Below are 17,269 nucleotides of genomic sequence, written 5' to 3'. Positions count from 1 at the left end.
GAAATTAAAAAAAGGGTTGGCACCACAGTACGTTCTTGGGAACAAAAAATCTTTATTAGAACATTGGGTAAAATTCCATATGAACAAACCACTAATGCGTTTAAGCCTTATCAGCCTTAGTCGTAGCTGAAGGCTGAAATGCATTAGCAGGTCAGTTTACATGGATGTTCTAATAACTATATATCATTTTTTTAATGTTCATTAGATCCTGCCATGGTCCAGACATTTTTGGATATCACAACCCAAAGAAATTGTGTGGAGGTATTTTTTAGGCACCTTTACATGCAACTCATATCTCTAACACACCACTAATATATAGGTAAAAATATCCACATTTTATTGTACAATGAATCAATAAAAGTATATCAGATTGGAGGCTGACAAGAAAGTCAACCCTCATGCAAGAGGAAGTAGATTTTCACACTTTCACATCAGGACATCAACAGAGCTTATACAATGTATGGACATTAGTCTTGTGGAGACTCAACATGTTTCATTCATTACTTCTTCAGGGATAGAATGCATATAGAGCGGATATAGATTACAAACTTGGTCAGCCAAATGCTAACATCACCCACTATCGATTTCTCCCTTGGGGTCTGCCGTACCCATAGGGGAGCAGAGGAGGTGCACACGAAGGGTCCACGGTGGAGCTAAAAAATGTACCACTTGGAAAAATCAGCCTTGTACTCCTGTGGACCCAATAGAGGACGTAAGGAAGTTCATTCAATTCAAAATTCCTAAAGAGGGGGTTGCAGTTTCAAACATCTTACTATGGGCCCAATTGTCCTATCTACCTGGTCGATTTCTCCCTTGGGGTCTGCCGTACCCATAGGGGAGCAGAGGAGGTGCACACGAAGGGTCCACGGTGGAGCTCAAAAATGTTCCACTTGGAAAAATCAGCTTTGTATTCCTGTGGACCCAATAGAGGATGTGAGGAAGTTCATTCAATTCAAAATTCCTAAAGAGGGGGTTGCAGTTTCAAACATCTCTCTATGGGTCCAATTGTCCTATCTCCCTGGTCGATTTCTCCCTTGGGGTCTGCCCTACCCATAGGGGAGCAGAGGAGGTCCACACAAAGGGTCCCCAGTGGAGATCAAAAAAGTTCCACTTGGAAAAATCAGCCTTGTATTCCTGTTGACCCAATAGAGGATGTAAGGAAGTGCATTCAATTTGAAATTCCAAAAGAGGGGGCTGCAGTTTCAAACATCTCTCTATGGGTCCACTTGTCCTATCTCCTCTTATAATTCCACCATGATTCCAAGCAGCAACCTTTTTTGGATATCAAGTGATACTGGCTACCTGCAAAGGCTTGAGCCTGAGCATTGGTGTCTTTCGATCACCCTAATGGGGATCAGGTTTTCAGCTCAGTAAGTTGCTATGGCTTTTGTTTTGCACGTGCTTGGATGGTTTCAGTTTCAATGAGTGAAAGCTGTAAGGCTTTTGGTAAAATTGAACTTTTCAAACATATTTATATACATATATGGGGCTGTTCTATCTGGCAAAGAGTTTGCATTTCTGGCTATATAGTACTAAAATTTAAAAAGCCAACCCAGACTTGGTGACTTCAATTTCCTCTATTGCACTTAAAGAATGCAGCTTGTTCACCTTCTACTCCCAGCCTGTAATTGGACAGTGAAAGAGCAGCAGCACACTGATCTCATCCACCTGCTTACTGTTTTCATCTTTTTTCTAAAGCAGGAGATGACAAGATTATAAGGGCTGATATCAGATACAATTCAGATACTTACACTAGTAGCATTTTTATTTAGTTTCAATGAATACTTCACTGTATCAGTTGATTTATTGCTCTGATCAATCCCTATAACCTGGACAACCCTGCAACCTCTTTAAAGCCACTTCATCCTGCCCACATGTATTTTGGCTTCCTGATGTTAACTTCAAGCCTACAAAATGTGTTGAAATGGTCTCCATCGGGAGCCTGTGTGACAGGGTGACAACATAGAAGCACAATTGGAAGACAGGGACAGGCTGTTGTCACTCTCTAAAAGGAATGCCTGAGCATGGCGGGATCACCAGTTATTATTATAATAAAAAATGCAGATTTAAACATTGAAAATGTCTTTTAAAAACATATTCATTTGTTAAGGATTTTATGAGATGTTATTTATCAAGTTTACATTTACATTATTTATATGTGGGCCAATCTATACTGCCTCTAGTGGCTAATCTACAATTATCTTTATTTAGTACAATAGCAAAAATATTATTATTATCGTTACTATTATTATTATTATTATATAGGCTTTATATATAAATTTCTTTTAAAAACATATTCATCTGTTAAGGAATTTACGAGATGTTAGTTATCAGGTTTACATTTACATTATTTAAATGTTAGCAACAATATTATTATTATTATCGTTACTATTATTATTATTATTATTATTATATAGGCTTTATATAGTACCAACAGTTGTGCAGCGCTCTACAATTTAAAGGGAGACAGTACAGTTACAATACAATACATGAGGGTTAGGGGGACCCTGCCCATGAGAGCTTACAATCTAACAGAATATAAAAGTGCGTAGGTGTAATTCACACCAAAAATTACAGCAACAATGCAATATATCTTACTAAAAATACATTCTACTTTCTTTCCCTTTTAGATTTGTTATGTTGCTTACATGGTTTTTGCATCAAGCAATAGATAATTAAAAATGCAAACTAACTGAACTGCAAGTGAAATCTGGATTGGCATTTGTTTTATCATTGTAGATTAGATAGGAGATTCCACCAGCTATCAAATTAAGACATTATTTATAAAAAAAAAAAAAAAAAAGAAAAAGAAAAAAAAGCTTGACTGTTTCTTCTTTTATTTCCACTCTTGGGCAAGTTCCCCATCCCTCGCCGCTTAGGAATTTAGCTCTGTACTGTAGATGCTATTGTGACATTTTGACAAGCTCTTTAGAAATCCGTGTTAAGCTCTGTACAATTGTGTGAGTCTAAGTGAGTACCTAATGTCTCATTCATCTGCTGACATATGCAGCCAGATTCCTCCTAATACAGCGGGGGAGGGACTTTTTTTTTTGCATTGCCAGGTTTTCTAGGTGCATGGGGTAATTTTGTGATAAATCAGGGGTTATTTTTAGGAATGAAGATGGAAACATTGTGTGCAAATAGGGGCATGGCGTCATCGTTACAACATGCAATAGTGTGGGTACAAGTTTGATGTGGGGGGCGGTTAACATTTTAAATGTCAGTGTTTAATTTTTGAAATGATATGAAATCACTTTTTATAACTGTAAGCTTCAGTTCTTTGTTAGTCAGGAGAAAAATATATATACTGGAGGGAGATTTACTAAGACTAAGTGCAAAATCTGGTGCAGCTCTGCAGAGAAACCAATCAGCTTCCAGGTTTTCTTGTCAAAGCTTAATTGAACAAGCTGAAGTTAGAAGCTGATTGGCTACCATGCACAGCTCTACCAAATTCTGAGCCCCCCCCCCCCCATGATGTATATGTGATCCCAACATATTATAAAGCTACACCAACTTAATGAATAGCCAAGCCTTTGAGTAAACCATTTTATGCTTAATTTGCAAAAGTACATTTTTTTATTTCATTATCATCTCTCCACTGCTGGGTTTTATATATATATATAAAGGGTCAAGGAATTGGAGGTAACAGTTATAAAAATATGTTCATATAATTGAAAAAAAAATAAACAATTTAATTGAAAATGTTAACTGCCCCACATCAAACTTGTACATGAAACATATAAGGTGAAGTCAAGCAAGAAGTAAAAAAAAAAAAAAAAATATGGCTGCCTCAATGTGCATTTGTGTGACTATTTATATTTATAGTCACACAAATGCACATTGAGGCAGCCATATTTTTTTTTTTTTTACTTCTTGCTTGACTTCACCTTATATGTTTCATGTACAAGTTTGATGTGGGGCAGTTAACATTTTCAATTAAATTGTTTATTTTTTTTTTTTCAATTATATGAACATATTTTTATAACTGTTACCTCCAATTCCTTGACCCTTTCAAATTAGTCAGGAGAAATTTATTGCTTACTCCAAGTTAACAATATATTTTTTTGTATCCTACATGTATCCTACTTTATGTAGATGCAATATTTAATGAAAATGTCAAATACATTTTCAACAAATAGTTATACATTTTTAATTTTTTAATCATTTTTTCAGTTATATGAGCGTATTTTTATAATTGTTACCTCTAATTCTGTGACCTTTTCAAATTAGTCAGGAGAACGATATTTCTTACTCCAAGTTAGCGATATATTTTTGGTATCCTACATGTATCCTTGTATCCTACCTTATGTAGACTCAATATTTAATGAAAATGTCAAATACATTTTCAACAAATAGTTATATATGTGTGCAAGATCATGGAATCAATGTTATTATAGATCACTTAACATATATATATTTTTCATTTATTTTTAATAATAATAATAATAATAATAATAGTCATCATTCCTAGATTGTAAGAGCTAATGAGCAGGGCCCTCTTATTCAGCCTGTATTAAATTGTATTGTAACAGTATTGTCTGCCCTCATGTTGTAAAGCACTGCGCAAACTGTTGGCGTGATATAAATCCTGTATAATAATTCCCAGTTGGGGTGCCTGGGCAGGGGAGTGGTGTTCCTCACTCTTGATCTAACAAGATATACTTTATATATCACATTTTTAACCTTGGTTTACATGTCTATTGTGTACAGACTTTGTTATAGAATAATCTTCAAGACTGTGTAATAAGCTGAAGAAGTGCATGTCTGAGTGACTATTTTTCTACATGTTTTTTCACTTATGTTCTGTGAAATATTCAATAAAAAATATTGATTCAAAAAATCCTGTATAATAATAATAATAATAATAATCACAAGTTACATCATCATCATACAATTAATAATAATTTAGATCACATAACATATATATTATTATTAAAAATAATATTATTAATAATAATTAAGCCCACTTAACACATATATAAAAATATTATTATTATTATTATTATCTTAGATCACTTAATAAAAAAAAAAAATTTATATATATAGATAGATATAGATAGATATAGATAGATATAGATATATCTATCTATCTATCTATCTATCTATCTATCTATATATATATATATATATATATTCACACAAATGCACATTGAGGCAGCCATATTTGAAGAAATATAAATTCTTTATATGAAATTTCACAATTTCATTTGTGCTATTTTTTTGCTGATGGTTGATTTAACTAAAGTTTGATTTACTAAAGGAGCATAGAATGATCTAGACTAGCATACACAAGACAAACCCATGGTTTTTTTTCTTGTTTTTATCTTATCCTCCTGCACATGACTGGCCATTCAAATTGAAAGCAGCCACACTTTTTTCACCGTGAAAAATGAGCATTCACTCTGTTAAGTGAAGTTTCCCTAATCCATAAGTAATTCAGTTAATATCAGTAAACTTAGTCTGCTCAGCTTTATGTAACACAATATAATCTACTACTGCTTTCACTTATCCTATAATCCCACCAGACCACATATCCATCTATAAAATACCCTCTAATACCAAAAATATGGGAAAAATAAGCACAAAAAAAATGTATAAGTTGTAATTTAATTATTTTTAATACAATAACTAACATTATATATTCCCTGCAAAAAAAAAAAAAACAAAAAACAAAAAAAAACAACTGGTTCTTTTTAGGAATATTTTAGTATGGTAAACGGTGATTCTTTTTTATGTTTAGCCAATCCTTTGCCATATTTTTTTATATCTGTAGAATGGCCAGCTTTTGTTTCCAGAAAAAATGTTCCATCTTAGTCACGTGAGTTTGTCATTTCAAGGAAACTTGCTTTGATTAAGTTTATTCATTCACTCAATGTCTTGCCTGCAAAAAAAAAAAGAAAAAAGAAAAGACTTGTTCTTTTCCAAAAAAAAAAAAAAAAAAAAAGAAGATCAAGACTAACAGCCTGAACAGAGTTTATCTGTTCCTGAAATATTGGTACTTTTAATTACATTGTAAGCAGAAAAATTTACCTGAGGCTTTCAGAGACTGACAGAGGTTAAGAGGAAAAAATGCTGCCGAGCCATCCAATGACATTTTGTGAAGAAAGTGTTGTCCATCAACAAACTTTTTGAACGTCACTTTCCTCAAAAATCTGGTATGCTCTAGCATAATGCAAGGTGTTTAGCTCGGGGATCACATGATAAAGACCTTTAACTTTATATCAACTGCAAGGTAGTTAGTAGTGAGACACAAAAGTCTTTATTTTTATTTTTTAATTTTAATTATTTTAATATTTTAAAAAACAATTATTTATTCAAGACACTGCATTTCTGGTAATAAAAAAGGCACTTAATGAATTGCAATAAATTAAGGGGCACATTGTTTAGCATGGGAATCATATGCCAAAGACCTTTAGCTCGTTTTGAACTAGTCAGACTAGAGGTGGACTGAAAAAATAATTTTTAATAATTTATATGGGATGTTGCATTTTCACTTAAAAAAAGTTTACAATTTTTCAATGCATTTTTCCTAAAATTAAAGGGCTTGTTTTTAGAGTTGCACTAAAGAGAGAAGGGTACAGTTGGGAAAGGAAAAAAATTAGGAAGATGTTTTTAGAGTGGGGATCACATGACCAATACCCTTAAACCCTGTCTGAACCGCAAGGTAGTCAGAGTTGGGATTGCATGATAAAAGTAATTATTTTTTTAGCTTATATAAAAAGCTGCATTTCCGGTAATAAAAAAAATGTAGTATTTTTAATTTATTTGCAATTAATTAGGTGGCACAATGTTTAGACTGGGGATCATATGACGAAGGCCATTAACCCTTTTTAAAAAGCACCGAATTAGCGCTGACTGTATTAAGTGATTAAGGGGTTATTAATTGACTGTATTAAGTTATTATTTTAATCCTAAGTTACTATTTGACTGTATTAAGTGATTAAGGGGATGATTTACTAAAACTGGAGAGTGCAAAATCTGATGCAGCTGTGCATGGTAACCAATCAGCTTCCATTTTATTTTGGTCAAAGCTTAATTGAACAAGTGCAGGTTAGAAGCTGATTGGCTACCATGTACAGCTGCATCAGATTTTGCACTCTCCAGTTTTAGTAAATCAACCTCTAAGTTTTTAATTCCAATGAGAAAAAAAAATACCATCCATTTTAATTTTTTAAATTTATTTGCAAGAAATTTAGGGGAACATAAAATATTTATTATGCTAATTATTAAGAAAAAAATATTAATCACAATAATAAATGAAACCCATGGCCTATTTTTTAAATGCATGACACCTTCCACGTGAGCCTCAGGATATTTTTGTAAATACAATGTGATGCCAGTAGCAACATAGTAGTCTTGTAAACACAGGGAAGCTGGAATTTCCCAAGCAATATTTTTTTAAAAGAGAGGTTTTAAGACAGAGGCCTTGGCAGCTACAGTGGGAGATCTTTAAAACATCCAAGCTTCCCATGGATTTTGACGTTATCAGCAGAGGAACCATACAGGGAAAAACATAGGTGGTCAGTCTAGCTTGTGTCTAAATGTAAATGAAGCCATTCATCTGCCATGGTGACCCACAATGCATTGCTACGCAGCAACCAACATTTTTTTTTTAAACAAATGCTGCCAATTCTATAGAGTGTAATTCAAGTTGTAACAGTGTAATGTAATGCATAGGAAGTTTAAATAAATAAAAAAAAAAAGGATTAAGAAAGAAAACAAGCAAACACTATAACAATGTGCAGGACATGTGCAAGGTTGTTCATGAGCTACTATGCTTGTGGTCTTCCTATAAAACCAAACCAGAATTACAATGAAATAATGTGACTCGAGACCATGTGTGGTGCCAAAATGCCAATTTATCCCAACTTACTGGTACAGGGTAAAATGTATCCCGATAAAGTATTTTGTTTTTGATATATTTAATATAAAATAAAGTACCGGTATTTTTAACAACATATTATAAAGCCACACCAGTTTAATGAATAGTCAAGCCTTCAGGCAAAAATTTTTACGCTCAGTTAATTTTTTATTTCATTATCATTTCCCCACTGTTGGGTTATTTATATATATATATATATAATTTTTTTTAATTAAAAGAAATATATATATATATATATATATATATATATATATATATATATATATATATATATATATATTATAGTATATATATACATATATTTTTTTCTTCTAATTTATTTTCTTCTAATTTATAACAAGTAATATTGACAATGAGGAACATAACCACAACAGGTTGAACTGGATGAACTATTGTCCTTATTCAAGCTTACCTACTATGTAACTATGAGGAAATTCCTTTAGATTAGAAGATGGCTTCCTCCCTAGAGTTTCACTTTTTTATTTTCTTACTTTTTTCCATTTTTTATGTTTTTTTGGATACAGCTTACTGGAGCTTGTTAATATAATGACCAATAAAATTGGAGGAATGGGTGAAAGCAGGGAATGATGTTAACAATGTTATACTGTTTCCATCCCTCAACACTATACATTGAATCTTTGTAGAACACAAAAATAAGTTAAAAATAATAAACACTGAGCACCGCTGGTCACATGATGAATTATAAACAGTATTTTTAGCCATATATAAACTTTTTGAAAATTAAAAAATTTAGATTTGAACATTAAATTAAATAGATAGTTGATATTCCTATGTTTGCTCTTAAAATGTAAAAAACAGTTAAATAGTTAAAAAACCAAAATAAAAGCCAATTTATTCACTAAAAGACTATAGAACATTAATTCACTCAAGTGAATGTCTACTGAGCTTCGTAAGCAAAGCGGTGTTGACTTTGATCATCCAATCATGGCCAAGAATTCTGTATTTTTAATTTCCTTTGTATGTGATTGGTTAGCCAAAGTAAATACATCTTCCCCTTATTTATTAAGTTCAGAGAATATTTACTTTGCTGCTCCTTTAGTAAATAAACCTCACTCTACCACTGATCACAAGACTTTAACCCAACATTTTTTTTTTTAAGACACAGATGCCAAAAAGTGTTTTTAGTTTTCAAGGCATGTTGATGTGTTAAAGGAATAGATGCCATTCACTTAACTAAGTGAATGTTCTCATAGCTTAGTAAAACAAGGTGAAACTGTGTTCACTTTAACCATCCAATCACGTGCAACCAAAGGTCCCTTTTCTATTTTTTTTCCATTGAACATGACTGCGTAATATGCATGATTACTTCAGCTCATGTATTAAAATAAATACAAATGTACTTTGCAAAGTGAACAGCCTCCAACACCAATAATTCAACCTAGTCCTGTAAAAAAAAATATTTTATAACTATAAAAAAAAATAGAAAAATATATACTTTTTATATTTATATTTACATATATTTATATATATATATATATATATATATATATATATATATATATATATATATATATATATATACATATATATATCATATAATATTTACATTTAATTTATAATATATACATTATTATTATTGAGTTAAAGAACCTGCACCCTTTGGGACTGATTTACTAAAAATACAGAGTCTGTTCACTTTGGAAAATAAATGTTCATTTAGGTCAGCGAAAAAGGTGAAGCCACGTTCACTTCAATCATCCAGTCATGTGCCTGGAAAAACGCTGTTTTTTTCTTCCCCTTACACATGATTGGGTATTCAAACTGAACGCAGATTTACCGTATTTACTAAGGAAGGGCTTTTACTGTGCTCAGTGAACAGTCTCTACTCCTTTAGTAAATCTACTCCAATGCTTATTTAGCGATAGTTTAACATTATGTGCGGAAGCTTTCAGTTATTTGAATAATTTTGATAATGCTGCTGGCTTTATTCTATGAAATGTCCTTCTGTAAATATTTAAATCTGAATGGCTCAATTAATAAGGTGCTTATTAGCTCTGTAATTTCAACCAAGCCTTGTAGTGATTGTCAATTAGATATGCATATCTAATTCTATAAGATAGATAAAAAGAAAGGTATACGGATAAAAAATAGATAGGTAGGATGGAGGGAAGGAAGGAAGAAGGAAAGAAAGAAGGAAAGAAAAAAGAAAGAGAGAAAGAAAGAAAGAAAGATAGATAGATAGATAGATAGATAGATAGATAGATAGATAGATAGATAGATAGATACATATGGAACGGATAGATAGATAGATAGATAGATAGATAGATAGATAGATAGATAGATAGATAGATAGATAAAGAGATAGAGAGATAGATAGTAGTAGTAAGGGAAGGGATAAGTAGTAGTAAGGGAAGGAAGGAAGGAAGGAAGGAAGGAAGGAAGGAAGGAAGGAAGGAAGGAAGGAAGGAAGGAAGGAAGGAAGGCTGATGAAAAAAGAAAGCATATGAAAGATAGATAGATAGATAGATAGATAGATAGATAGATAGATAGATAGATAGATAGATAGATAGATAGATAGAATGGAGGAAAGAACGGAAGGATGTAAAGAAAGAGAGTTAAGAAGGAAACAAAGAAAGAAAGAAGAAAAAAAGAAGGAATAGAGGAGAGAAGAGGACAAGAAGAGAAAAGCTCTACACACTGACAATGGAGGTAAGTAAATTTTTCACTTAGCCTAGTAAATCTGCGTACACCAATTTAAACGCCCAATCACACACAGCGGAATAAAACCAAATAGGAATTTCCTGGGCACGTGATTGGATGATTGAGGTGAATAGAGCTTCATGTACTCCATCGGTCCATCACCCCAGACAGATCTATCACTGCTCAGAAAGTGGATGGATGGTGTTTTTGGAGAGTTAATGAATGAATATGAAATCTCCAGGCCATGGTCTGTTTCTTCTAGAGATGTGAAGTAGAGTAGATCAGGAGTGTGTGAGTTGGGGAAGGATCCATGGGGACTGAGGAACACACACAGATCTTTCCTGATATCAGCTCCTGGAATGGTAATCAGACTTTTCATGTACACACACAGGGGATACATGTTAGATTAGATACGTCTATGATTTATTCATTGACTGGCAGCCCTGAATGCAGCATGCTCCGGGAAAATGACACAGAAACTGGGGTCAGCAGGGCTGGAAGGAACCCACATTGAAGGGACTATTTCTAGAACTGTGTGAGATCCATCTCAGTGTGACCATCCTCTGCTCAGAAACTTCTCTACAACTATTGTCACATATCATTAGTGATGATCCAAGTCTATCTACCAACTATAGACTATGTATAGGACTGAGCTATCCTTCCCATACCTACCTTGTCTACTACTCAGTGCTCATCCATCTATGATTCATCTATCTGATATCTACATACAAGACCTATCTATCTCTCCCAGACTTACTTCTTATTCATCAATTTTTATCTATCTATTTATCTTGTATCTCTATTGTTTGTGATACAACACTATCTACAGACTATAGACTGCCTACATCTATCTACACGATCTGTCCTACCTATATAGGTCTCTCTGTATATAGTATCTGTATGTGTATATATTTCTTATCCATCGATTTATGATCTATCTATCTATCTATCTATCGTCTAATGATAGAACTTTGTCTATATAGAAGACCTATCTTTTATACCTTTCTTAAATATGTCTCTCTATGTATCCCCCTTGTCTATCACTTATCCAAATACCAATCTATCTATAAATCTATTAATCTACCTATCTATCTATCTATCTATCTATCTTTCCTTCTTTCTATCTATTAGATATATGATATTTAGATAATCTACACTTCCCACATCTACACTTCCCACGTCTAAATACGATCTATCTATCTATCTATCTATCTATCTATCTATCTATCTATCTATCTATCTATCTATCTGTCATTCTATTCTATCTATCTATATGTTTATCCTTAATCTATATTAGTATCATCTATACTTTATTTATCTATCAATCTGTCTAGTGATCCTCCCCATATCTATATTTCTATCTAGCTATCTACTCATTTATCTAAATACTGTCTATCTATCCTTCCCATATTTTTCTTTCTATCTTTTTATCTACTTTTCTATCTATCTATCTATCCTCCCCATATCTTTCTATCAGTCTAAATAGTATCTATCTATCTGTCATTCTATCTATCTATATGGTTATCTTTAATCTATATTAGTATCCATCTATACATTATCTATCTATCTATCTATCTATCTATCTATCTATCTATCTATCTATCTATCTATCTATCTATCTGTCATTCTATCTATCTATATGTTTATGCTTATGCTTATGTTTAATCTACATTAGTATCTATCTAAACTTTATCTTTCTATTGATCTATCTATTGATCCTCCCCATTTCTATTTATCTATACTTCCCATGCCTATTGATCTTCTATCTATCTATCTATCTATCTATCTATCTATCTATCTATCTATCTATCTATCTATCTATCTATCTATTCTTTGGCTGGCCATACATTATACAATTTTCTTGTACAATTTTCCTTAAGAAATTACCAAAACCATAGAATATAAGGTCACACCTAAACACTTTAAATTTGTATGCAATCGGGCAGTCCCTTCCACTACATAGTTGAAGATAAATCTAAAGGAAATTGAACAAGAAAACTGTATAATATATGGCCAGCTTAAATCTATCTATCTATCTATCTATCTATCTATCTATCTATCTATCTATCTATCTATCTATCTACCATCTTTCTTTCTATTCCAAAGACAATACACACACACAAGCACACACTCATTTATATTTATTCTTACAATTTTCACTCCATCCATGGCAATATTTCTTTCCATAACACTCTATATTTAACATTTATACATTACCTGAGGACTACTATCTATCTATCTATCTATCTATCTATCTATCTATCTATCTATCTATCTATCTATCTATCTATCTATCTATCTATCTATCTATATCTATCTATCTATTCTTCCTAAATCTATCTATCCATCTATCTATCTATCTATCTATCTATCTATCTATCTATCTATCTATCTATCTATCTATCTATCTATCTATCTATCTATCTTTCTATTCCAAAGTTAAAGACAATACAATAAAATGCACACACACACACGTACACGCTCATTTATATTTATTTTTACACTTTACACTCCATCCATGGCAATATTTTTTTTACATAACACTCTATATTTAACATTTATACACGACCTGAGGACTACTATCTACCTACCTATGGGAATATTAGATATTCTTATAGTGAGTGTTAGGTGGGTGAGATTTCCCTGGGGAGATATGTGGGCACTCAGCAAGACACAAGTCCCAATTCATTTCTGCCTTGTTCCAGGCCAGATTTATAGATCATCCACATAGAAGGCGTATGGTAATGTATGGCTGTGTGCTTGTGTACACTCTGCAGTGAGCGGCATGTTTATCATTAAAGCCCATCGATGCTGATAAGCTGGAGGAATGCTGCCTGGCCAGCTGACAGCTATGGCCACATTCTTTGTTGTTAAACACAGTTTTACTTTTAATCCTCCCCTATAATATATCTACCCATCGCAGAGATCATATGGCATTCCGTCTTCCTCCCATCATCCAAAAACCTAATACTATGTAAAATGAATGGGCCCCAGTATGTGCGTACATAGACGTATGACTGCGCCAAGGACTCTAGATTGCAAGCTCCTTTGCTGGCATGGCAAATGGCTCAATGTTTGCTGTACAAACTGCGTATAACAAATACAATACACTTTAAAAATGCTTTGTCATCCAAAAACATGCCATATACTCTAAGCAAGAACTAAAAAAAAATTGTTATTGTTTTGTTTTAGGTCATGCCTTTAGATATTTACCATGTGTTATTTATTTTTATTTTTTTTGCAGCCTTTTAGGAAACATAATATTTTCTTTAAAGTCAGACATAATATTGCTTTTTACTATTGTCACTTTTACCAAAAGTTAGTCAATAAAGGATAAGTCAATGGGAACCACAAAACTGGTAATACTCAAATAAACCTTACGTTATAAAAAAATAAACAGATTGAAAAAATAAAAAACAAGACAGACTAATGCATATGTAGAGTAGAACAGTTTACTCATAATATAGTATGCATAAAAATGTATAAATAGTACACATATAAAAATATGCATAGTATGTTATTAGAATGCTGTGCATTACTGTAATCCTATTAACAGAAAAAAAATTAAAACCCAATAAAATTTATTTGATAGTGTATTTTATTATTTGTTGAGTTGTCCCTGGCCTAGAAAAGCCTACATTTGCAAAACAATTAAAAAACAATAAACAACAGCAGTGATTTTAATAAATGACTTTACATTTCTAACATAATATGGGTATGTTGGCACTCATTTCCTATTTAATGTGTATTATGTAATACTTTAAAAATATAAAAAAGCAGTACTTAAAAAATATCTTAAAAATGTATTACTTTAAAAATATTAAAAGAGTTGTAGTACTTAAAAAATAAGAAAAAAGTACAATATTAAAAGAAATGTAGTACTTAAAAATACAATAAAATAATGTAAAATATAAACAGAAATGTAGTACTTAAAAATAATAAAACTAAAGTAAAATTTAAAAAAGAAAGTATTACTCAAAAAATACAAAAACAAAATGTAGTACTTAAAAATATCCTTAAGGTCAGATATTTTGGGGCTTTTTCTTGCTTGCATTTTGTAACTTTTAACTTTTTTTTTTTTTTGCCTCTACTATTAACACATAGAGAATTTAGAGCAAAATTCAATTTGGCTGCCTTACGTACTATTTTTCAATTGTCCTTTTTTGTTTTTACATTTTTTTAATATAGTTAATCTTCTTAGGAGTTTCTACACGTGTTTGTAGGAATTATCCAATATTATAGAGACAAATGTCATTAGTTTTCTGTAATAGTCCTGATTGTTACTGTAATAATATTCTACGTTCTTTTTTTTAAATTATTCTCACATTCGATTTTTCTAGCAAATGTGTACAAATAATTGTAGCTAGCTGAGCACTAGAATATATTACGACACAAAAAAGATTTCATGATTAGTATTCTAATCATTTAGACTAGGAGCAATTTATTATAAACGAGGCACCATTAACCTTGTGACACGTGGAAGTTGAACTACTTTTTATGTAATCTGTTATATATGTTTCTAAATGCATTGCCACCCATAAGGAAACTTTTAATGGCAGAATTATCTGATTACTGAAGTGTCTGGTTTTCTGCAAAGTTTTCTGTAAACAGTTTACGGATCCTTGAGATTGGCCCAGAACCCAATGACAACCGTGTAACATTTGTTTAAGATTTAACATTTTTTTTTTTAAACAACGTGAGTTCCCTGAAAAAGGATCCTGAGGTTGAAGGAAATATCTAAAGGGGTCAATTTTATTTTATTTTTTTAACCAATGTGAGTTCCCTGGAAAAGAATATGAGTTGAAGAAAATATCTAAAAGGGTCATTTTTTTTAAACAATGTGAGTTCCCTGGAAAAGAATATGAGTTGAAGAATATATCTAAAAGGGATAATTTTTTTGAACCAATATGAGTTCACTGGAAAAAGATCTGAGGTTGAAGAAAATATCTAAAGAGGTACATTTTTGTACCAATTTGAGTTCCCTGGAAATGGATCTGAGGTTGAAGAATATATCTAAAAGGGATACTTTTTTTGAAACAACGTGAGTTCCCTGGAAAAGGATCCTGAGGTTGAAGGAAATATCCAAAAGGGTCAATTTTATTTAATTTTTTTAACCAATGTGAGTTCCCTGGAAAAGAATATGAGGCTGAAGAAAATATCTAAAAGGGTCAATTTTCTTTAAACAATGTCAGTTCCCTGGAAAAAGAGCTGAGGTTGAAGAAAATAACTAAAGGGGTCAATTTTTTGGAACCAATATGAGTTCATTGGAAAAAGATCTGAGGTTGAAGAAAATATCTAAAGGGGTCAAAAAATTTTGGAATTGTTTGCTAAAACGTTTGGACTAAAAACACTATGAATCTGGCACATAGGCTGACAAAACTAAACGGTTGTCGCAGTTGGACATTTGAGGTTTGTGTAGATGCAAACTGGCATTTTCCAAAGGTGGCAACGTTCAAGGGGTTGCACAATTGTATCCATCCATAATGGCAAACTTGGAACGTGCATACAGCAAATAAGTTCAATTGGGCAACAAATATTTTTTCATTCTGAATTTATCAATTAGACACATGCCTAGAAACCCTATATGTTATCCATGTTTTATAGGGTGCCGTATCCAGGCCAATAAAATAGCTTAGTATAATTTGGGATTATCAATTGAGCTCTGGGAACACCCACCTACTAATTTAAGCAACTCCCAACGCCTAAGGTCACGCCAAACTTAAAAGACAAACTTCTGTTAACACATTTGTAAGAACATTGTTGGCAACGTTATAAAATAGCTTCATGTTTAATTGCAAATGAGGGATTCTCATACTATCTAAGCGGATCTCCACAATCCCACCAATTTTCAAACTAGCTTATAAAATATTAAATGTACTATTTGTAAATGCGACGAAAATATAATATGAAAAGAGTGAGAAATTACTGTAAAATCCAAAAATATTGAGGCAAAAATTTAGGATAAAGTTTTCAGGGACCAAGTCTTGGAACCGGCCCTGGAAACCAGACCATGATATAGGTCGTACCACCCAAAGCTCCCCCAGTCAGACCAAGACTCACCTTCCCTTCTCATGCCAACCTTGAGGCACTTCTTCAGCCGGCAGTACTGGCACTGGTTCCTATGGTGCTGGTCTATTGGACAGTCTCTGTTGCCCCTACAAGTGTAGGTGAGGTTCCTTCTCACTGACCTCTTAAAGAAACTCTTGCAACCTTCACAGGTGTACTGCCCATAGTGCTTGCCGCTTGACTTGTCCCCACACACCATGCAGTCCACATTGGGCACCCCTTTGTCACCAGAGTGCGTCCCATCCTGACCCTTTGGGGTGCTGGGTGTCTGAGGTGTGCCCCCTGGGTCCTGGTTGCATAGTCCTGGGGGGTTGGTCACCTGGGAGCCTGGCACTCCCGTGAGGTCTTCTTGCCAGGGATTAACCACCATGGCCATAATACAGTGTCAAAAAAAAATCAGAGATCCACGAGACAAACACACGTCAGAACTAAGCACGAGTTTGCTGAGTTGCCAAACCTTGCTGGCTTTTAAAAGGGTGAAATATCCTTCTCTAAATCCAAAGGACCAGCGTGGCCAGAGTCCAAATAACCCCTCCAAGCAAACAGGAAGACGAGAGAGTGACTTGAAAATCCTCCTTCAGGCGTTGGTGGGAGGGAAGATCAAGCAGCCAATGCACTTAGGTCCATGTGCCTGCATTGACTTCCAGCTCTTCCTGATCA

At 33.0% G+C, this 17,269-nt stretch overlaps 1 protein-coding gene across 2 annotated transcripts in view; it reads right to left on the bottom strand.

Moving 5' to 3' along the window:
* LOC141117311 (nuclear receptor subfamily 2 group F member 5-like) overlaps positions 1–17,269 on the bottom strand; it is a 61,731-nt gene that overhangs the window by 43,325 nt on the left and 1,137 nt on the right. For both annotated transcript variants that reach the window (XM_073610100.1, XM_073610101.1), the window contains exon 2: positions 16,604–17,269. This exon is cut by the window's right edge and continues 30 nt beyond it. In XM_073610100.1, the coding sequence (XP_073466201.1) occupies positions 16,604–16,985 (382 nt within the window). In that variant the 5' untranslated portion in view covers positions 16,986–17,269. The remainder of the gene's footprint in view (positions 1–16,603) is intronic.

The sequence above is a fragment of the Aquarana catesbeiana genome, linkage group LG13, assembly GCF_042186555.1.
Source record: "Aquarana catesbeiana isolate 2022-GZ linkage group LG13, ASM4218655v1, whole genome shotgun sequence".
In the NCBI taxonomy this organism is placed as follows: Eukaryota; Metazoa; Chordata; class Amphibia; order Anura; family Ranidae; genus Aquarana; species Aquarana catesbeiana.
Note: the sequence above shows the minus strand (reverse complement) of the source record. Positions and strands in the feature narration are given on the sequence as shown.